Below are 23744 nucleotides of genomic sequence, written 5' to 3'. Positions count from 1 at the left end.
TCATCTTTGGCTCTTGCATTAATTATCTATAAAGCATGCTCTTCTCTAGCATTTTATAAAATGCATCAATTTCACTTAAGAACTAATTTTTATAAAATTTTTACTGCTAGATTTGTTATTGTTGCAAAATTAAAAATAATGCGAACTAAGGATTTATTGGGGGATTTATAAAATCATCATATATCCTTATTACAAAGACAATATTTCGCTGGAGAGCAACCCATTAAAATTAAAAAAATAATAACATATTTTTATTTATTTTTTTAATTAGTTTAGTTTACTTGATTTTATTATTCGTCAGTCTATCCAAATTCAGTGCAGGTCTAAAATAGCTGAAAATGTCAACATATTGGAGCAGAGCTAATCAGAAATCTTTGTCGACTTCCTCACAACAGGATTGCATTCCGGATGTTTTTGATTTTGTTTTCGGAATGTTTCTTATATAAATTTCCCACCCGTTTAATGATTGGGAATTGCAGCAGCGTATCAAAGAGCGAAACAAAACTGTCAACTGAGGTGGACACATGTAGCACGATCACTTTTTGCGCACATACGACTCGAGGCTGGCAGATCAGTAGCTGGAATCAGGATCAATGTAAGCCGAGCCAGCATCAGCATCAGCCAGAGTATCAGAGGGTAAGCGGGCTGAACGGGCAATGAGGCCTGGTCAGATCGTACCCCGATTCCGATACCGATTCCAGCCGCCTCGTCTAGATCTGTCGCTGTCAGTTGCATAGTTGCCCCGGCAATTGCATGTCCAAGATCTGCCGGCTCCGTCTCCGTCTCCGTCTCCTGCTCCTGCTCCTAATCCTGCTCCTCCTCCTCCTCCTCCTGCTGCTGATTGTCGCTGAAAGTTGAAAGCCGTTCGGCGCTGGCCGCTGACAGCGCGGAATTGTCGTTCGCATTGTCAGGGGCACCAGCAGCAGAAGAGACGCCGACGTTATACAAAAGATGCAACTGTCGTTGCTCGCTCGTTACTTGTTGTTGCAGTTGTTGTTGTTGTTGTTGTTGCAGTTGTTGTTGTTGTTGCTGCTGCCCAGGCTGACAGGCAGCAACAGAAAAAATGCGCTTGGGAAACTGCCACCGAGCTGCTTAAATCAAATATTGAAATACCTCGCACAGCCCTGACCCAAGCGACAATGCAGCTTGGTGTCCCCAGCCCCCAGTATTCAACCCCCTTCCACTGTACCCCTCACAAGCCCAGGCTAATTGCCGCACACTTGAACCAAATAATTGCTCAACAAAATAAATGCCACATTGTTGTTGCTATTTATTGTTGTTGTTGTTTGTTGTTTTATTGATTTGTGTCTTGCATTTGCTGCAATTTGTTGTTGTTTTTCTCTCGATCTTTTTAATACTTTACAATATTGTATGTAGTCTATGCGCTAATATAAATTAATTAAAAATACTTTTATTAGTCGGCTAGTTAATTATTAAATTACCAATTAATTAATTATTAGTAATACCTAGAACGCACAACCGAAAGGGCAACATATAATATAGATAAATGTAATTTTGTAGCGGCAGTTGTGCAAAAAAAGAGTTAAATTATATAATTTCTTTTGTGCAAATTTCATAAATTCCAAGTCGAAATAACAGAATAAAATAATTGTTTGTGTGGCGCCATCTAGCGTGCTTTTGTTGTAATTACTTATTGACAAAAACTTAACCTTTAAACACACTCACTAAACACTCATACACTTATTTATGTACACAATATATATTTATGAAATCAGCGGGCATGGAGAAACGTTTCGAGCTGGTTCACGGTTCAAGTGCCGAACTGGTTCCGTTCTGATGCTCGTTTCTCATGCCCTGGTTACGTAGAGAACACACGGCGTATGCTTAACATGCGTTTTGCAGCTGGGCAAAGCGGAATGCAAGCAGCGCTGCCAGCATCAACGTCGCTGCTAAACTAAACAACAACCGTAATCACTAAAGATTTCAGTTATTATCGTTGCTGTTAGAGAGAGACAGACATATAAAGAAAGACGAAGAGAGAGAGAGAGAGAGAGAGAGAGAGAGGGGGAGAGTTTCAGGTGCGCGCAATTGAATTTCAGTCTTGTTTTCAATGATTTCGTACAATTTTTTCATTGGAACGGAAATGGTAGAGGGGGTAGGGAAGTTGGAAGGGGGCAGGGCTTAAACGCGCTTTCAAAATTGTAAAAAACTATGTCTAAGCTACGACTAAACTTATGTACATACTCTATACTCATATCGGGGCCTACAAAACAGCAAACGTAATTTACAAAAAAAAATTTTGCTGCTAGCGTTGCGTATTGCTTATAGAACTAAAAACTGGGCAAAACGAAGTTGTGCACTTTCCTCTTGTCGTGTCCTCGCTATATATATTTATATATATATTCGACATATATATGTTATTGTATGTAATACTGCTAAAAAGTCAGAGTAGGCTGCTGTGTAAGCTAAGAATTAGGGGCGGGTCATGGACTTTAACTAGGCTTTAGTCTAGGCTCTTAACTTCTAATAACAAAGGTTAAGCGTAGACAATACATAACACATACACAAAGTTGGAGCTGGGGAGGGGGAGAGGGAGTTTGGGACACTCTAGTTTGGGACGTTAGACAGGCTGTTAAGATACGGGGGATTGGGTGGCCCTTACAGACACGTGTGTATGATCTTCTTGGTTCGACAGAGCTTGCACTTGACCTCGCAGCACCAGTGGAAGGTGCACGCGCAGCGCTCGACAACGACGACCTCCTGTGTGCGATAGCCACGCCCACAGCACATCAGATCGCAACCATCGACGCCCAACGAGGTGTCGTTGCACTGCCGACCGTGTGTGCCCAAAATGCCCTGCCTCAGGTTTTTCTCACAGAAACTAGGCGAGGGCTCCAAATAGACAATGTCCTTCGGACCTGGCGGCTTGTGTTCCGGATTGTGTGGATTCAGCTGGAAGTGATATCTGCAAAGAAGATAACGCAAATAGCTTGGGTCAGTTTATGCTATTATTTAATTTTTTTAATTCTTTGAACAAATTGTTATCTATTTAACTTGTATTTTACTAATTGCATGTAATTAATATTCCCTCGAGCTGCTTACCTATTGTGTTTGCGTCCCTGGCGACCGCGTCCATGTCCGCGTGCTCTGGCGCCCGCCACCGGCAGACTGTTGGGCGATGGCATATTGGGATGATGCTGTTTGCCATTCGGATGGCTGTTGTCCAGCAGCAGCTCGGGCATGTGATCGTTGAGCATGCGCTCCTCATCGTCGTAGCCGCTGACCGAGGCTGGCAGCCCATTGCCGCCGCCGGAGACGCCACCCACAACGCTATTGGAGCCCGCCGCATTGGGGCTAACGACGGCGACGGCATTGCTGCTCTGGCGCAGACTGTTGCTGACCTGGACGCGTGTGGCGCCATCGAAGCGCGCCTTCAGATTGTCGCCTATGACACGGAAATTGGCCAGACGCATCCAGCAGGTTTTTACCGTACACGAGCCGGACATGCCGTGGCATTTGCACTCCTGACGCATCTCCGCTTGAACGTGCTGCAATGAGTACGGAGAGGGGGGGTAGAGGTATTCATTAGTATGACTTTATTAGGCTGCTGCTGCTGCGCCTCCAATATATTTTTCACTTAATTATTTTGCCGTTTTTTGCTCGCTTCGATTGGCGGCCCGCCTGCCACGTTGTTGCAGTTATTAAAAATCAATAAATGTTGTTGCAACTTGCTGTGTGCGCATGTTGCATGTTATTGCTGCTGTTGCTGCTGCTGCTGCTGCTGACGTTGTTGTTGTTGTTCTTGTTGTTGTTGTTGTTGTTGTTGTAATTGGCCTGACCAAAAGTAAGAAATCAACGCAGTTGGGGGGCCCTGGCAGCCAGAAAGGCGCACAGCACAGCACATGATCATCATCATCATCGATGTAGCCCATAACAAGTAATAAAATAATAACACAGATGGTGGCCCCCAAAGATCTTGGCTCTCCAGCGCAGGACCGAGACTAGCTTTAGTAGCTCTGGAGCTCAGTGTGCTACTTTCTATGCCCCCGCGAGAAGCTAGCGACTGGGCGGCACAGGAGGCGCCGGCAATAGCTCAGCTATACAGTGGTATTTAATTAAATATTTTGGCAGGGAGTTGGGAAATTTTAATCGATATCGATATATTTATCGATAAGTTATGATTGATCTGACTTGAAAAGGGGCAATTTAATGAAGCTTCAGACTTATGTGTCGTTTATTTCGACTTTATCGATAAGTAAATCGATTGATATAGTTATCGATCAAATTTAGTTGAATAATTAGTCAGTAGAAGGTTGTCTGATTTACAGTAATCGGATTTAATCAACAGGTCCTATTCAACAAAATAATCGATATAGAAGTCGTAACGGGATAAATTACCTTGATGGTGCCTAAGCTGATCGATAAATCGATTACACACTCAAACATTATCGAAACTAATGTTCGCTCTGAGATTTGAAGAGTTTCTCCGCTAGGAAAGCTCTCTTGATTGATAAATGATCATCTAATGAGTAATTTCATCCACTGTACAATTGCTTGCGGCAGCTGCGGACTACTTTTTGTAGCTCTCCTACGGAGCTGGAAGCTGTCAACGATTTTAATATACGAGCTACATGAGCGCAAACGAGTGCATGAGAGACAGTCCCGGTCCCGATCCCAGTCTGGCTGCTGTTGAAGCTGCCCGCTCGCTGAACAGAAAACTGCAGCCAAGAGGCTCGCGGAGCCGCCAATTGGGGCGGAAATCGGCAAAGCACTCGTTGATTTTCATTAGGCAAGTCGTAAATTGTGAGCCAACCAAAGCGATGCCTCGCGACAGGCATTAGAAATATAATGGAGGATCAATCGGGCGATTGACTCGATTGGAGTCGACTTGATAACAGGATTGGTTAACTTACCGCACGGCCCGCCTCGTTGTTGTGCAGATTCATCTTCTCGCGCAGATTGCGTCCGCGCTCGCCGGTGTCCACGAACTCGCGCGAGAACTTGAAGCCGAAGCCAATGTTGTCGGAGCAGCCGCCCCACTCCCAATCCCGGACGCCGGCCACGCTGCCAGCCTGATGATTGGCCTGCGGTGAGCGCGTCTGGTGGCTGTAATCGCAGGTGCAGGACTCGATGGTGCCCTCGCTGCAAGCCCTGGCTATCGAATGGGTCACAGCCGCACTGGTGATAGCATAGATGAAGCCCGTCTCGCGGCAGCCTGTAAAGGTGTGACAGAGAGAGAAAGAGAGAGAGAGGGGGAAGATGAGCAACTGTTTCGGTTTCTGTAGCTTGGAGCTGTTTGTTTGCCTTCTGGGTGTTCCACTTGGACACGACCCCCCAAGACAAGAAAAGATCTCAATCTTGTTCAAGTGATTGCGACGTGGGCAACAGTTAAATTCCTTCCTATGAATAATGGCACTTGTCTTCCAAAGTCTGGTCAATTATGACACTTCAAGTTATCACCGCACCGGAGTGCCGCCTGCTGCAAACTGACGCACAAAACTGACACAGATTAAACGTTCAACAATAAATTCCAACTTAACACTTTGCCCCATCTACAGCCCAGCCAGCCAACCAACCGGCAGTCGTCCACTCCTCGAGTGGCCCTTGTAGAAAACTTTACTTTATTTTCATATACAGATATATTTCTTCATCTTTTTTTTTTTTTGACTTTTTTATATTTATTTTTAGTAACTGCCTCCGTTTCGCCCGCTCGAGCGACCATCACAGATAAAGAACAATGAAAATTGAATTTACATGTTGCAGATAATTTTTCAAGTGCCTGCGCTACAACTCAAGAGCTACAGATACATGAATTTATGTGTGTGCCTCGTCTGTATGTACGTATGTATGACACATGAGCGCAGTCAGGTAGCCCTGTATCCATATATATATTGTATGAGTACACAACTATCTGGTATTTCCCGGAGAATTACTTGACATATTTTTTTAAAGAGCTCAAATGAAATTGTTGCAATTACTGTTACCATAACTTTGGGATGCTTCTTTGCTGTTTTTCAATTAATATTTCTAATTTTAATAAAGCAAATTTTATATTTTATGCTCATTGCCATAAATATATTAATATTAATAGCAAATATACAAGATTAGAGATTAGTATTAAATAATCTCAAAAAATGCTTGCAAAATATAAATGCATAAGCATTTATTGGATATTCGAAGAGTTTTTTTGACCTACTTTATAGAGCATATATTGCCATAAAACATTTTAGTATTTTAGTCTATTACCCAATTACCAATAATATTTAGGCAGCAGCAGATCTTTTTTTATCTCAACTATTGCCCATGATATTAACTCCAGAAAGCTCGCAAGAGCTATATTCAATATTTACTCCATAAATAGCAGCTTCTATTTCTAAGCGTGCATAAAACTTAATTTGAAGTTTATTTTAAGTATAATATAGCTTATATTACTATCTGATCACATCTGGTCTTATCATATATTCTCTTAATCTAGCTCTACTACATAGACACGCTTCAGGCGTGCGTGGCTTGACTTGATGTCTGGGCTAGACTGACGACTGATGATTGATGCAGCTGTGATTGACTGTCGGGCAGGTGACGATGGAGAGTGTCAGCTATGAGCAATGAGCTCTCAACTTCCGCCCGAAATTGCCGCTTTGAATTCCCGATTTCCCGGAATTGTGGCACAAATTTTTATTTTATTTCGTTCAATTCCCGGTTAATGTTTGTTTTTTTGTTTCTAGTTTGTGTAAATGTGTGTGTGTGTGTTGCTTGGTTTCATTTTCATTTCTGGTTTTGTTTTCTTTAAATAATTTCACGTAAAAGGTAAATATGTACGATGTTTAATCTGTGATAAGAGAAGGCGGTCGGCGCATGCGCAAACGTCGTCATCAACAACAGCAACAAAAGCAACAACAACAACAACAAATTGACTCTGACTTTTGGTGATTAGCTTAGCAAGAATTCGCGTTACATTGCGTGGCAATTGCTGCATTGTGTGTGTGTGTGTGTGTGTGTGTGTGTGTGTTGTGTGTTGTGTGTGTGGTGTTCCCTTTTGTGGGCATTTCTTGGACTGTTTTTTACGCCGTGTAAATAGCTTGGCAAATGTTTCGCAGAAAGAACGCCGAACAAAAGACAATAAAACGGCGAACATTGAGCAATTAAGCGGCGAAAGAAATGAGTGGATCATGAGAGACTCATACGGCCCTTTCGACTCATTCACATTGAATAATGGGTGTGGCGCAGGTACTCTTTAATTTGCCAACGCAAACAAATGTCCCAGTTCATGTGCATGTGTGTGTGTGTGTGTGTGTCCGTGTGTGAGTGCGGACAACGCCCACTTTTTTTTTTTTTTTTTGAATTATATTTAGTTTATTAAGAAATCTGGTATCCTGTTACTCTATGTTAGCAACTTTTATCAGAGTGACATAATTACTTAGCTTAGCGATGATTGTGGTTTTACAATTAGTTATACAATTAGGTTAACAGATTATAGAAACATATTTTGGTGTAATTAACGAAGCTTGTCACCTATACATAACGATCGATTAGGTCGGTTGGGTAGGTCCTCTTCAGTCGCCTTCTTCTTCGCCTCCTTAGCAGGCTCCTCGCCAGGATGTTTGGATGGTTGTGGAGCTTTGTTGAGTAGCTCGCTGCTTGCCTGTTGACTACGTCGCCCACCATTGGAACCTTGAGGTCCTTGGCGATGTCGCGTGTGCGAATATACCATTCGGCTCCAGTTATTTTGCGCAGGGTTTTGGCCTGAATGATGCGAATTTTGTTCAGGTGTGTTTTTGCAGCTATACCGTAAACTTGAAGCCCGTAACGCCACACTGGGGCAAGGATTACCTTGTAGATTAGGACCTTGTTTCGGAGCGAGAGTTTGTTTTTGGAGTTGAGGAGCCAGCTCATTCGCCTTATCTTAGATTTGATGTTGCTCGTTACTGCAGAGACGTGCTTACTAAATGTAAGTCGTCTGTCGAGAGTGACACCTAGGTACTTGTGTTGACGATATTGCTCTAGAAGCTCACCATGAAGAAAAAGTCCGGGGCATGAGTCCTTGCGTAGAGTGTGGGTAACCGTGGCGCACTTTCCAGGGTTCACTGCGATGTTCCATCTACAAGCCCAGTTTTCAAATCGCTTGAGGTATTCCTGCAAGAGGTCAGTTGCCACGTACACACATTTGTTTTTTGCAAGGATTGCCGTGTCGTCAGCAAACGTGGCCACCAGAAGGTCCTGCCGATCATTCCGTCTGCTTGCATTTGCTGTGGGCATGTCATGTGTAAACAGGCTATATAGCGTGGGACCCAAGACGCTGCCTTGTGGAACGCCCGCTTTTATGCGTTTGGTTTGAGAGGCTACTCCATCCTGCACCACTTGAAAGGTTCTCTCAGTTAGGAAGCTCGCAATGGTGCTAAATAGCTGCGGATTCAATTTGTCCTTTATCTTGGAGAGGAGTCCTGCGTGCCACACCCGGTCGAAGGCTTCTTGGATGTCGAGGTATGCTGCCACCACATACTCTTTCCTGTGAAAGCCGTCCAAAATATAATTTGTGACCCGATGTAGTTGCTCAGGGGTACCGTGTTTGAGTCGAAACCCAAACTGGAACTTCGGGATCAAGCGTTTTATTTCCGGGGTATCCAGGACCCTTCTGAGGATGCACCTTTCCAGAATCTTACCAAAGGCAGGCAGGAGGCTGATGGGGCGATAGGATCCCAGTTGATTAGGGGGCTTTCCGCTCTTGTGCAACATGATTATATGTGCCTTCTTCCAAGCCACTGGAAAGTAACCTAGCCGAAGAGCTGCATTAAAAATGGCGACGAGAAAAAGCACCGCCTTGTATGGCAGTAGCTTGATTGTCTGGTTGTCCAACCGATCTTCCCCAGGGGCTTTGCTGCTTTTTAATCTCTTCATCTCCTGCTCTACTTCTTGGAAGGTGATTGGCGATACAGGGAGTGACATTTGGAGTGGCGCCTCCAGGATTTGCGCGACTCGCTGTATCCTTCCATGCGATGCGGTCTCAAACGGCTTGAAGCGCTCCTCCAAGTTGCAGGCAAAGGCTTCGGCTCTGTCCATTGGTGATCTGGCCCAGGTGTCATCGGGAAGTCGAACGGGGAACTTTGGCGCAGCTTGCCGCTTGTATCGACTGCTAAGTTTCCACAGCGCGAATTTGGAGCTCTCGTCTGCCGTTGCTTCCTCCAGCATGGTGTCTGTGGCATTTCTTTTCGAGATAATCAGCTCCTTCCTGACCCTGTTAGCAATACGACGATAGATCCTGTCAATCGTGGGGTCCTGGGTACGGACATACTCCCTCCTCAGTCGCTTTTTTAGGGCGAGAAGACCTTCCAATATGGGGGAAAACGTCCTTGGCCGCTGGCTTGTAGGGGCTGAGTAGATGTGTGCGGGCGCAGCGTTGGCGGCTGCGGCATGTACTTGGTCCAACAGGGTTTGTACTGCAGCGTCGACGTCCTCAACTGACAGAATCTGCGTGTTTAGGTTGATCAAGCTATTTAGTTCGGCCTTAAATCGTTGGATGTTCGACCCAGGGAGGACAAGCCTGCGCTTTTTTGGGATCCTTTGTGCAGCCGTGTTGATCGTTGTGAGGAGTGGCAGATGGTCGGAAGATAGATCATACTCTTCGCGAACCGATAGTACGCTGTTGGGGATGCCCTTGAATATAAAAAAGTCGATACAGGAAGGCGTACTTTGCCGGTTGTACGGAAAGTGGGTAGGTCTACCGGTGGCCAGTACCTGGGCTGAGCAGGGAGTGAGCGCCTCATGGAGCGCAGTGCCTCTGCTGTCAGCTCTGTAGTTTCCCCACAGTCTGTGCTTAGCGTTGAAGTCGCCTCCAACGATGAATTTGGGGCCAAGCTGGCCAAACAGGGAATCAAATTCCGCTCGGTTCCAGGGGATGTTTGGTGGTAGGTATGCTGCCGCAACGAGGATTTCGCCCAAGGGAGTCTCCACCATGATAGCAGCCAGCTGTGTGTCGCTGGAGGTCACTGTGTGTAGATGGTAGTGTGCTAAATCCTGCTTTGCCAGCACTACAGCACCACCTCTGGCTCGTCCTGTAGGGTGATCCGCACGGTAGCAGACGTACCCCTCCATTGTTAGGTACAAGTTTGTGTGCAGATGTGTTTCTGAGATGAGCATGATGTCTACATCATGCTTTTTCAGAAAAAGCTTGAGCTCGTTAGCATTTTGGAGGATGCCACGAGCGTTCCACGATCCGAGACGTAACTGGGTAGCCATTATTTGCGGCTTTTTGGGAATCTAAGCTGCGGGGAACCTTGCGCATCCTTTAGCTCTTTAATGCTAACCAGAATGGTTGCAACTGCGGCATTCAGTGCTGCAATGGACTGCTGGAGGTTTTGAAGGATGCCTCCAAGGGAAGCGTCTTGCTCCTGAGGTCCTTGCAGTGGTTGTTGGAGCTGCATTGGATTGACGGTGGGCTGAAGAGTGCGCGCTGGGGGTTGGCGGACTTGTACATGATGGCCTGGCCGTAGCGCATCAGCATACGACAGGCCCTGTTGCACAATTCGGGAAGGTACGAACTGCTGAGTGGTTCTTCGTGTATTTTGAGGATGGCTATATCGTGTAGGAGGGGAGACATTGATGGCCGGCTGCCTGGCATTTAGTCTCACCTGATAGCTTTTGCATCCTTTATAGGAAGCAGCATGGTTTCCCTCGCAGTTGGAGCATCGCAGGTCTGCCACTGTTTTGGCCTGGCACTGCTCGGAGTTTGTCCAATGGGACTGACCGCACCTACCACACTTGGGCTGTTTGAGACAGTAGTTTTTGGTGTGGTCGAACTCGAAGCAGCGGAAACACTGCCTTATACTATTGTTCTTCCTCGGAAGCTCAATAGTGACCCGTTGGCGGCCAACCTTGTTGAGCCGCAGCGCTTCCCTGTTGTTAAGAGACTGCTTGAGATCGACAAACCAGAAGTTGCGACTTGGAAAGTCGTTGGTGGAGTCTGCATCACTTGTTGGCTGTCTGGCGCCCGGGTTGTAAAGGTTCGTCACAATATGGCCGTGCGATGTAAAGGCAGCTTCAATCTGGCTTCTGGGAGTGGAAGCGGCCAGATTTTTAACCACAACGCGGTATGGTCTGTCTTCCTTTAGGCAGAAGTGGGTAAATTGCACTCTCACTTCAGTGAGCTTGCGGACAATTGCTCTGTGGGTGTCGGCATCTTTGGCGTAAATTCTTAGATAGCCAGAGGGAGAGACCTTGAATTCATAGGCGTCTGCGCCCACTGCCTGATCTATGGTTCGCTCCATTGCGACAATATCGCTGACTCCAGGGACTGTTATCGGCCTGGGTTTGGAGATCTTTTTCGCTGATTGTTGTTGGTCTGTGACTGGAGGCGCTTCGTCGGCAGTGTCCATCTCGCCGTCATCGATTACAGAGGCGTCTTCCTGAGGCTCAAGGGAGGCATATCTGTTGCTAATTGCCGAAGCGGTACTGGGAGTTGCGGGCTTAGCTCCAGCGCGGCTGGTGTTGCGGTTATTTAGTTGCTTCCCTTTTTTTACGCCTTCGGATAATAATGTAGTCCCACGCCGTTTTTTTGCGGAAACCGTTTGCCAATCTACCAGTGGCTCTTCGAAGGCTAGCGTAGCACCTGCGTTCTTTATGGGAGGCAGAGGGGGGTTTGTGACACAAGAACCAGCTGCCTGGGTGCCATAAGGGGTGGACTGCAAGGTCGGATTGGCGGCTTTGGGGCGGGTCCCGATGGGCTCTAAAGCGGCGCGGCTTGTGCCTGTTGAGGCAGATGTCCTGCAGCCGCTGCTGGATGACGCTGTGGTTGTGGTGGTTGTTGCTGTCGTTGTGCTGACAGTGCCGTGCTGTTGCGGTTGCCAAGTCGAGCATTGCTGGGTACCGGCTGACAGCGAGGTGGAGGCGCCGTTCCGGTTTGCACTACTGGCGAGCACGTTGTTGTAATATTGGTAAAAATCTTCCAGTGGCCTGCTTCCGTCGAGGCGATCGACATTAGCGGCTATATTTGTAGGGGATATTATTGAGCTGTTCGGCAGCGGGTAGATTGGCGAATGAATTTCTTCGTTATTTTGGGGTCGGTTGTTTGTAGCCATTGTTCTTTACTTTGTTATAATTTTTTCCCCACAGGGAGAAAAAAGAATAAAAAATAAAAACAAAACAAGTTTTTTACACTTAATTACAAAAATAACCCGTATTTTTGTAACAAGTGATTGATCACAAATTGTGACTTTAGTGTCAGCACTGTCACTGCAGTGACTGTTTTGCCAGCACTATCAGTGCAGCTGCAAGCTGAAAGCTCTCTCGCGAAAGCTTTGCTGCTCTCGCGCACACACACACGCACTTGAGTTGCGATCAGCTGAGCGCAGCTTAAGTTTTGCAAGAACTTGTTCTCACGCACTGCACGCGGTAATTTTTTTTGTTAAAATATTGTTAATTTGTATAACACTCCGGCTGCCAGAGGCAGCAGTTGCGTATAGTTTACCCACTATAAGCGGGATTTGTATGGATTGCCCTGGGGCGGGCTTTATACAGTGTCACTGTCACTTTCTTGGTTTATGCCTGCTGCCAGCGGTGCACTAACGCGCACACACACACGAGACTGCAATTTTCACGTCCGATCTCCAGAGAAACACAAACGTAAGTGGACAACGCCCACAAAATGTTTATGCATGTAATCCGAGTAGCTTTGAGCTGTGCCCCTCTCCCCCTCTCTAACGCTCAGGACTTTAAACTCCTTCTTTCGTTCTATTTTTTTTTGGTTAATTGCTAAACGGATTTCCGTTGCTGCTGGGCGTGGCAAGCAGGCTGATGAAATTGAGAGCAGACAGGGCCAGAGCTCCTGCATCTCCTGCTCCTGTTCAGGTAGCACAACAGTTCAGCTAAGCTGCTTAGCAAGGATGCCCGTGCCTGTCTCGGTGTTCCCGGAATAGTTTAGACATTGATATAAAAGCCACAGGCAGCCACTGGCAGCAGCTTGGGGTGGCTGCCATTCGTCATCCTTCATGATTAGAATGCTCAAAAAAGAAGAAGGCAACAGAAAAAAAAATCAGCTCAAGAGCACATAATACCCTAGGCAACTAATCGAGTCGGCCTGTTAAAGCGTGTGGCGTGCCAAATTGACAAGGTGTCACCAATTAGAAAACAAGTTAGTTGGGTTGAGTTGAGTTGTCTTCGCCCTCAGTTGACTTCATTTGCAGGCCCAAAGACAACACACAAAAAATACAAATACAAATAATATGCCCCGCTGGCTGGACTTGGCAGGGTAATCCCTGCTGTCTCCAGGGTATTAACGCACAGTTTGAGAGCCACTGTGCGGTGCAACCCCAAGTGTTAATGGCCTAGGTGTTAATTAGGGCCAAGGGCACATTAAAATATATAAGACCAAAAAAGGAAATAGGGAGCGCGATGAAAGTGCTGCGATAAAAAGCTGTCACCAGTCCAACAATTCGACAATCGAGAACTCCATAAAATGTCAAGAGAGTGCAACTCATAAAAAGGATGTTGATAAGGTCAAGAGCCGGTCTATAAAAGTCAGCTGGCGACGAGTGAAAGGTCTTTCTCGGCGCAAACGCACGCGACTCACAACGCACGCCCACGCCCTAAACGAGATGGAGGTGGAGGAGGTAGCTCGAACTCTATGGGTATCGTATCGTAATATGTGCCAGGTAGCACAGACAGTAGCTAATAAAACGGCAGGACAGAAGTTTTTGCCAAAAGCAATTCACAAGAAGAGCCACGGGTTCAGCTGCCTGTTTACATTTATATGAAAATTATTGTTGACAACAGGCAGCGGGCAGCGGGAATGGGAACAATCCCAGACGGACGACGACGGGGAGCGCAGAAAAAGTGTTGCCCGTGTTGCTCAGATGGTCGATTGGGACCTGCAAATAAAAACTACTCCGCGGTAACTGTCGCAGCGGGCGAACAGACAAGCACTTTTGATTGATTTGAATGCGAGAGACCGGAGACCGGCGACCGGAGGCCTGAGCAAGAGTTTGGTGCTGCCAACTTGCGGCAATTAGCATAAACATGCTGAAACGCAAGTGGAGCAAGTGCAGCCGCAGACAAGCGCAACAAGGCGATTCCATTGTTCCGCGCGACAGCGAAAGTGGCCCAACATGTGGCACAGTCTCCAACAAAGTTGTGGCAAGTGCCCGATCGTATTACTGTAACAACAAACATGCAACACACGCACACACACACACACACACACACATGACACTCTTCAACATAAATAAGAACCACAACAAGACGTCGGCGAGTGCCCAAAAGTAAAGTAAAAACTGAAACCAAATCAATTTGTGCAATTGCCAGTTGCAGCGCACAGGGGCGTTGACAACAAATTCTATGTCGTCGCAGCGGAGGGAGGGATTGGGGCAGCCAGATCACATATCATATTTCACGAGGGGTAACTCGGATCTGGCCCAGTCAATGAGCGACAGATTCCAAGCTGATTAAATCCTATGAAATATCACAGCTGGCTGCAAGCTGCCTAATTATGATGGGGAGTTCAGACAGAATTGATATATGTGTATTTATGTGTAAATAATATCCAGCAATCGGCAGGTAAGCGAACTCTACAGCGCTTTCTATGCTAATGGAACAGTCATTCACAATGAAGAGTATACATTTTTATGATGTTTTTAATATGTAAGCAAAGCAAAGGAACATGTCTTTTTAAATAATGAGTTTCACTATATAACAATCCAATTGAGATTGTTTTAAGATTCATATAATAAATATATATAATAATATATTGCTAGAAAAAAAAGCCATTCATATTTAATAGCACTCAAGTAGATTTAATATAACAAAGCCCAAACAGAATTAATACTTATAAATATTATTTAATTGTAATCTCTAATATTTTCTCAGCTGTTATATCCTGAACGCAATGCAAATGGCTAAAGAGGCATAAATTGTTTTATAGCTACAATTCCTCTTCTTTTTCAAAGATCTTGCCATATATCTTACATATATATATATAATTTGAAAACATATAAACCATTTTTGTACTCACCTCGATCGACGATTTTGCCAAACAGATTCTTGCCGCGCAGAAAGTTGCGCGTGGAGCAGTTCCAGCGACGATTGCGGAACTGGTGCTGGCACTCGCTGATGGCCATGTTGGCGCCCTTGACCAGAGCGCCGAGCACGCCGGGATTATCGCGGACGAGGCGTCGCTGCTTGCGGCGCAGCGTCGAGTGTATGGCGGGATCCATATACATGATGCCCGTGCTGATGGGTGAAATGTTGTTGGGTTCGCCGACCTTGGCGATGCCCCTGTTGGACGGGAGGGAGAACAGAAGGTAAACGGGACAAATTAATAGAGCTCACACACGGAGAGAGTGGGCGAGAGAGAGAGAGAGGCGTGTCAAGACTATTTAATGCTTGACTTGGTTTTTGCGCCTAATTACAAGTGTTGCGCGGGCAGGGGCAGGGGCAGGGGGAAAATCTCGAGCAGCTGGACACGCACGGACAGGGTACAACGAAAAGGCCGCAAAGACGGATCAACATTTTCATTATATTTGTATTTCTATTTGTATTTGTTTTTGTTTTTGGTTTTTCTGTTATTTTTTTTTTTTCATTTTTGGCATTATGTTTATTTCCACTTGACTTGAGTTGAGTTGTGTGTGTGTGTTGTTATTGTTGTTGTTCTTGGTTTTTCACTTGCGGCTTTTCCTTTTTGTTGAGCACGTCAATTGCCGGCGTTACTCATGCATGCACCACACACACACACGCACGCACACGCACACAGGCGCAACCCCATACACTGACAAATATTTGATGACACTTGTCGGCACTCGCTTCCATTTGCTGTCATCTTTTATTTTCTTTATTTCTGTCAAACGGCCTTGCCCAGAAAAATGTTTTCATTTATAATAGATACGAATATACTTAAGTATATTTCTTGCTGCAGTTGTTGCTCTCGTTACAAGTTGTTATTGTTGTTGTTGTTGTTGTTGTTGTGCGCTGTGTTTAGCAACAATAAATAAATATAAACAAATGTTTATTGACAGCGGCGCGTATGCAAATTAATTGCCAATTCAATTGGCCGTTGATTGCGGTGGGAAAGTTAATATTTTTGCGTGCATTGTTTTTTTTTTTTTTTATTTTTATTTATTTATTTGTTGCTGCCTTTAAACAATTGCGTAATGCATAACAACTGGAGCCGAGCAACAAAACGAAAGTGTAACAAAAAACACTCGATTAAAACAAAAGCAACAACTGGCGACGGCAGAGCGCAATCGATGCGATTCCCAGGCGGATTAAAATCAATGGGAAAAGATTTATGCGATCGCCGCAGCAGAAAACAGAAAAAAAAAACAGCAAGAAAATAACACGAAAAAAAAAACAGGCATCATTTTATACAATTTTTTTGTTTGTTTGCTTTCTGTTCTTTTTTAGCGAAATTTATGCCGTTATAAAAAGTTATTACGGCGCGCATTTGTGTGTGCTTTGAACTCGAATCGAACTCGGGCGAAATTTTATGCGCAAATCAAAAGACTTAGGCAACGAACTTGATTTGGGCAGCGCAGCAGCTGCAGCTGCATTTGTCACAGCAGACACAACGTATTCTTAGCACACTTTGATCATGTCTTGGCCAACATTAACTGGGTCATCATCACACACGCACATACCCCCGCGTTTCCCCATGGGGGTAAAAGTTGAATGCGCGCTTAGAATTTTTAATTGCTTTCATCAGACAAAAAGTTGCTGCTGCTGCTGCTGCTGCTGCATTTTGTGGCTTCCGCATTGTGCGTGCTGCACAAGCACAGCCGCAGCATTGGTCACATTATAGCCGAGACCTTTTTGGCATCTTTTAACTTTTGCCTGGGAAAATTTTTGTTCAGCTCTTGCGTTAATTTTCGTGGCTCTCTTAACAGTTGCAACGGCTGGCGCGTGCCTGTGCCACAAAAGTTGGCTGTTGCTTTTGTTTGGCTGTGACTTTTGGCTTTGGCTCTCGCAACGCTCGGCGCTGGGCCGTCGCCTGTTTGCGCTTGTTCTTCTCGGGCGCTCGCTAATTGCCTGAACTGTTTGTCCCCCCCGCGGAATTTGTTGACTTATGCAAATGCTGCGTGGGCGCATCACATCAGCTGCCCGTTTTCAATGTCAAATGTGTGTCTCCCTTGGATTTTCATGATGCTACTTACCACCACATGGAGCCTCGGCCTCTGCCCGACTTCTGTTTGCTTTCGGCGTCGGCGCTGCATAGCGCCAGCAGGCAGACGATAAATATATAACTTAAATCCATGATAAAGTTTTTTGTTTTTATTATTTTTTTCACACAAATATTATTGTTGATGCGGTTGGGCGTACTAGAGCTGACCAGTTAGTCAGTTTTATTTTATTTGCTATTTTGATTTTTGATTATATTCTTAGATTCGCCTGTCAATTGCTGGGTTTATTTAGTTTGGCATTCGGCATTTGGCCTGGAGTAAATATTTTTTATGGCAATTTCACGTTCAATTAGCACACTATAAATGAGGCATAATCATCATTAGCATACGCACTGATATTGATTTGGATTTGTTGAGCATCGTATTAATTTAGCTTATCGATTTGCTATATTATAGCTTGATCACACGGCTCGGCACTTGTGTTTTGTGTGTGTTTGTTTCACATGTTAAAAACTTGAAACAGTTTTATGAATGAAGCTGAACTCGAACTCTAAACACTTTCCATTCGTTGGGAGAGTGGACGCGACGTAAGTATTTTGTACGTAGAATCGTTGCCGGAGCGGAGGAGTGAAAGATTGTTACCCGGTTCAGTGCCAGCGCTTAACTGAAACACACGGCGCGTTCTTGTACCTGGACCGATCGAGTCTCTCGACTCGACAAATAGATTTTTTTTTTTGAAACCTGTTCAGCTGCCGTTGCCGTTGCGTGCGCGTGTGTTGACGACAGCGAATACGAGAGGCGAATGAGCGACTGACGGACGAGAGTCACAGCCAACAAACAGATCGAAGACAGCCAACCAGAGACTCGAAACTATAGGCTCGAGCCTCGACATGACAGTCGCAGTCGCCGTCGCCGTCGCCGACGTCGTCGTCGTCGTCGTCACACGAATTGCCGAGCTCTCGCTTCGGGTTCGTATGTAAAATGGGCTGCAACCCAACAGGAAATATTAACTAAAGTATTTTCACTAGGTAAAATAGCTATTTTACACTCAAAGACTTCTAATTTTGAAATAAATTTTGTACTGTAGCTAATTAAAATCAAATAATTACATATTTAATTTTTAGGTAATGTATAATATTGCCTCTTATGGTATACATTTAATCTACAAATCGTTTAAATACGCTTTCAATAATTAAACAATACATTTTATTATTAAAATTGCACAATATTTCTCATAGAAATAGTTTGCTGGCAATATCAGCGGGTTTCACTGGGTTTTTCATGCACATATTTCCAGCTGGTGTTGCTGTTGCTATTGCTGTTGCTCTGCTGCCCGTCAAACGATTAACGATCGTGGAGGAGGAGCGACTCGGTGCTTGTCTCGCTCGGCTCTGATGCTACGTGTGTGTGAAGAGGGCAGCTAGCGTGAAAATAAGAAACGAGAGACGAACGCTTGGAGCAGCTGCCGTGCAACTGTGTGTGCGTGGCTCTATATAGATGTGTGGGCAGTTGTATGGGTATTGTGTGTGTGTGGTATATAGACGGCCTGCGCCCAATAAGAAATGGCGGAAATATTGGAAATTATTGCGAGTGCATTTTTCGGTATCACAGCGGAGCGATCGTTTTGCCAGATTGATGGAATTTATTTTAGTTGAGTTTGCAATTTATGGGTGCGCTAACTGCATTTAATTACACTTATTTTCCACAATTTGATACAAACATCAATAACGGTAAATTAGCATATCAACAGCTCTGGGCAATACATAGTTTATGTTTCGTTACGGAACATGTGTGCTTTGCAATATTATTTTATGTTTATTACCATTATAAAAATAAATATTATTATTATGGTTATTTTAAAATAGACTGTAGTCAAACAAGGCAGCAGAAAGCCTAGGCTGGCACATTCAATGCATGTCCTATTCGAATAACATTTCGGGTAAATTTAATTTTGTCATTGCGTAACATTCGTTACGTGTATAAACAGTTAAACTTAACAGCAATAAAACACTTTAAACTACGTATACGTAATGTTAGTTTTGATTGTTTTCATTTTCCAATATTACGGAATTATACCCATAATATGTGATTTTTTTAAATGCAATAAAATTTTATATCCTCATAAATATTTAAAGTTTCCCATAATTGTTTTTTTATACATCCGCTATCATTAATCATTTTTAAATATATCCAATTTATGTATTATTTGTTATTCCTATTTCATTTGTGCATTTTTCGAGAAGCAAATTTTCCATTCGCTTTGCTATTCGGAGTAAATATATTTTCGGAGTGCGCGCTGCACTATATGCACAGCCAACTAAATACTCATGCTCTTTGCTCACACACGCACTCACACTCTCTCTCATACACACACACACACACACACATGCGCTGTTCAACTTTTTCTTGCTCTTTCTGTATTTCTACTTTGGCTGCGCCAACTAATTGGACAGTCGACTGCATTTTGGGCATGCGCGCGCCCGCTTGCACCTACAGCAGATGTGCGGAGTGAATGGAAAGATGCCCGTTCAGTTTATTCATTTCCCCATATTGCCGTTGCATTCTGGCGCGCGTAATGTTGTTGCTGTTGTTGCATCCTCAATGAATTAAATGAATTTTTAAAGATTATGTCAAGCTATTAATGGGCCATTATTTGCGGGCTTAAGGCGGCTGCTGCTGATGTCGCTGTTGCTGCTGCTGCTGCTGCTGCTCGGGCGATCGTAAATGTCATTAAAGCGCGCCTGGAAGGCACACAAAATGGCGTTCCAGCTGAGGCCACAGCCTGTGCAAATATTGGCACAGTCTGGAACTGGCAATGGGACAGGGGACAGGGGACAGGGCACAGGGAAAGAGTTAGACGAGTGAGTGCGATCTATTTGCTTAGGCAACAGCCGTGGACGTGGACGTAGACATGGCTGGGCGGGGGCCGGAGCTGCAAAATTAGCGCGTTCTTATTAATTTTATTGCTGCGGAAAATCCAAGCGATGAGAACCGAGTCTTAGCCTTAAAAACTGAACGCACACACCGACCGAACCGAGCTGCAACAGCCAACAACTGCAGGGGCAGTCGTGTAAACAAATCATAAAAACCGCTGTAGGTAGTCCGCTATAAGCTATACGCTATATGCTATATGCTAACCTCTTCGAGCTGTCTGTGTGCTGGTGCTCATAAAGGCGCGCAATTTGGTCGCTGCGTAATGGCCGATGAGCTGTTTTAATTTGGCCATAATGAAGGCTATATAAATTGGTATTACCATGCGATATGGTTAGCCGCAACGAGACGTGGCGAATGGCGCGACCTTCAGCATTGACTGGCAACGAGAAACTAATCCATCAAATCTCTAAGGTCAACAGCAGGGGCAGCAGCAGCAGCAGCAGCAGCAGCAGCAACCAAATCAACCAAAGCAACGCCACAATAAGCAAAACACAACACACAGGCAACCGCACAGCGCCCACAAACCCCCCGAGGCACAACTCTCGGCCCTGAAGGTCAGCTAAACAAAGGCAGCGTTGTCCTTGGGCTGTATTTGGGCAAGGTCAACTCTGGGTTACGACGTTCCAGATTGCAGGTGATTATGCAACAAGTCACAAAGTCAACTGTCAACGTGTTGGAAATTAACATATTCCAGTGGGAGTTGCGGCTGAGCCAGAGCCGGAGCTGGCCGAAGGCGTCGCTGTTAACTGTAAAATCTCAGCTCATAATTGCAAATAATCGCCGGGTAAGCGCAACTAAAATGCTGACTCTCGCCTCGCCTTGCCTCTCTCTCTCCTGGGGGGTAGGCGTGTACGGGCCATGTTGCACGTTTACCTGGCTGCAATCGAAATTTATATGGTCTGCAATCATTTGGCATCATTTGCCATCACTTGCAGCGACTGTCCACAAAAACGCTCCATGAAGTTGTCAACAGTTGCATTCGCCACGCTGTGTCCTGTCAGCGGCAGCGGCAGCAGCAGCGCATGTCCTGCAGTTCGCTTGGACCGCTGCCTGATGTCGCACAGGGTGTGAAAATTGCTTCCAAATAAAAATTTGCAACACTTCGGTACCCTGTTGCCTCAGTCCCAGTTTGGGCCATAATGTTTGTTATGCTTGACTCTTCTTCTTGTTGCTGCTGCCTGCTAATGCGCCGTGCAAAAATGCAGCTAGTTCCGCTACGCTTCGACTTGAACCCGAACCAGGTCCCGCTGCTGCCCAACTGCTGTGCATCCGCCGATCATCGCAGCGATCATGCGCAGCTCGCGTCCAAGAGCCGTTCTCTCTGGATTCCAGACCCGGTTCGGGCCGTTTAGCGAGCGTGTCACAGCTTTGTTGCCGGCCAATTTTGCGTTGATTCAAAGCAGTTGGGCACTTGCTGAGCTGCCCGGCTAGTTTATTGCACTCGATTTTACGCTTACATCTGAGGATCGGTTGGAGCGCGCGATCGATAGCAGCAGCTGATTGCAGCTTGTGGGTGGAGGCAGTCCGTAATGGGCATGACATGAGCCGATTATGCTGGCATTTATTGTTAATTCTTCTGCGTTTATTCTATAGATCAGCACGATCAGTTGGCAGTTGGGCGATGCTGATGCTGATGCTGATGCTGATGATGGGTAATTCATTGTCCAATGATCTGCATTTCAGATACTCGCAGAATCTCTTTTTGTTTCACTCGTTTCCTATGCTGTTTTTATATCAGACCTTATTTATCTCTTACTCGATTCTTAGCGCTGCGTGGATTTCCTGAAAATATATAACAGCGAAGCATATTTAATTGCATTAATTCAATTTAATTTATGAATATGTAAGCCCAATTTAAGCCTTGAAATTGTGCATAGTCGCAGGCCTTAGTTTAGCTCTGGCGTAACGCTAAACTTTCCTGTTTAATATTTTAAACTTCTCATAAACATATATCTCATATGTTATTTATTAATATTAAATATTTAGTTTGCTGGATAGAGGAATAAAACATTTTGTTCCAATATTTTTTTTTCTCAAAGAAGACCCAGCTAACTAAATATATTTTTATTAATATTTCTATTATTATTATACTATCATATTAAGTTTTTTTTTTTCTCAAACTGAAACATTCAAGACTTTTATTGTTGCTAAACAAAAATTCTTGTAAATATTTGTTTGTCTACTTCCAAGACAAAGTTTACATGTAATCAAGCAGAATATAATAAATTTTTATAGCTGGCACTTTACTATTTGCAAAATGCCCGACATTAGCGCGCTGACCCCGACCATCTTTGGATCTCTGAAAACTGGAAAATGTATGAAATTGCCGCGGGTACACACACATACACACATATACTAGCACACACATACACACACACCCACTGGCTGTTGGCCAAGTTGCCTGCTGTTAGCTGTTTGAGCTGTGGCTCTGCTCCCATTCCGATTGCAGATCTTGTGGTGGCTGCTGCCATTGATGACTCCACATAATTTGCTTTGGCCACTTCCAAGAAGTGGAAAGGAGGTATGAAAAGAGATTTGAAAATAAGCCATAATCAACGCCATCATCATCAGCAGCAGCCCGGCTGCCCGGCCCTCCTTTCCTGCTGCCTCAACGCTGACCAGGCCCAGACGTTTGTCGATGATGGTGGTCGACTTGGCCAATAAGGTAAGAGGTTTGGCTTCTTCTGCTGCTTCTACCAAAACAACAGTTACCACTGATCAACTGCTCTTGTTGTTGTCGCTGTTGTTGTTGTTGTTGTCGTTGTAGTTGCTCGAGGCGTTAATATTTTGTGTTGCCTGCCTCGCTGAATGTTGCGTGTCTTGGACTCGAAGTCGGGCTTGGACTCGCACTCATGGGGAGGTCCATTTTGTTGTTAACTTCGTTGCTCTAAACAATAAATTTTGTTGCTCGGCCACTTTTTCGACATGGTTCACGCACTTTAGGCCAAAATATGCCACTAATAACTACCGAAAATGGACGCGGCCAAAACTCTCACTCGACTCGCTCGACTCCGCTCCATGTTTTCAGCTTCGACTCGCAGCTGAGAAAAATGGGCGTTTAGTTACGCTTTGATGACAGTGTAGAATTTTTTTCTTACCTCTAAACTCGCTCCCTGCCGCCGTTGGCCGACAATTTATATTTCCCGTGCCACAGAGAAATATGTGTGTTCAAAAATTATGAACGCGCATTTTTTTTTTTTGTTTTTTGGCTAGTTTTTGTCTCAGTTTTTATTTTTTTTTTGTTATTTTGGTTTTTGGAGCCGTTAAGTGCCTTTAAAATGTTGAAATTATCTTCGCATGCTTGGCTACATTTTGGGCTAGGGTAAAAGTATAGGCAAAGGTAAATGCCGAGGTGTTAAAGTTCTCTTTATCTGCGGCTGCTGCTGCCGCTGCCGCTGCATAGTTAAAGTGCTTTTCTTTTCTAATAACAATTAAAAACCTCCGGAATGCATAATGCATTATCATCAGCTGTGGCTACGCTGGCGGTCCGCTTGCCTGCTTCCGGAAGTGCGAGCTCTCGACCAGCCAGCCATGCCTCTGGACCTGGTTGTCGACGAAGCGGGAACATGGCGCTGCTCTGGGCAGCGGAGCGTGTGGTGGTGGTTGGTGCAAGAGAAAGCCATTTTGTTGGTGGTGACAATTTCTGATAACTAGGCGGAAATAAGGTAAATAAAACTAGATAAGAGAACAGATGCTACGATGCTGAAATGAGGCAAGAGAAATGTGCAAACCTAAGGCTTTAGCTAGTTG

The 23744-nt window shown here is 44.9% G+C and overlaps 1 protein-coding gene across 1 annotated transcript; it reads right to left on the bottom strand.

Moving 5' to 3' along the window:
• Positions 1 to 1253: 1253 nt before the first annotated feature.
• Positions 1254 to 17878, bottom strand: wg (Wnt family member 1 wingless). The gene is made up of 5 exons (XM_002052538.4): positions 17094 to 17878; positions 14960 to 15222; positions 4875 to 5176; positions 3064 to 3509; positions 1254 to 2926 (listed from the first exon to the last, which is right to left on the bottom strand). The coding sequence occupies exons 1-5, from the start codon at positions 17192 to 17194 to the stop codon at positions 2620 to 2622; spliced, it is 1419 nt and encodes a 472-aa protein (XP_002052574.1). The 5' UTR covers positions 17195 to 17878; the 3' UTR covers positions 1254 to 2619.
• Between the last annotated feature and the right edge of the window lie 5866 nt (positions 17879 to 23744).

Source organism: Drosophila virilis, chromosome 4, assembly GCF_030788295.1.
Source record: "Drosophila virilis strain 15010-1051.87 chromosome 4, Dvir_AGI_RSII-ME, whole genome shotgun sequence".
Lineage (NCBI taxonomy): Eukaryota > Metazoa > Arthropoda > Insecta > Diptera > Drosophilidae > Drosophila > Drosophila virilis.
Note: the sequence above shows the minus strand (reverse complement) of the source record. Positions and strands in the feature narration are given on the sequence as shown.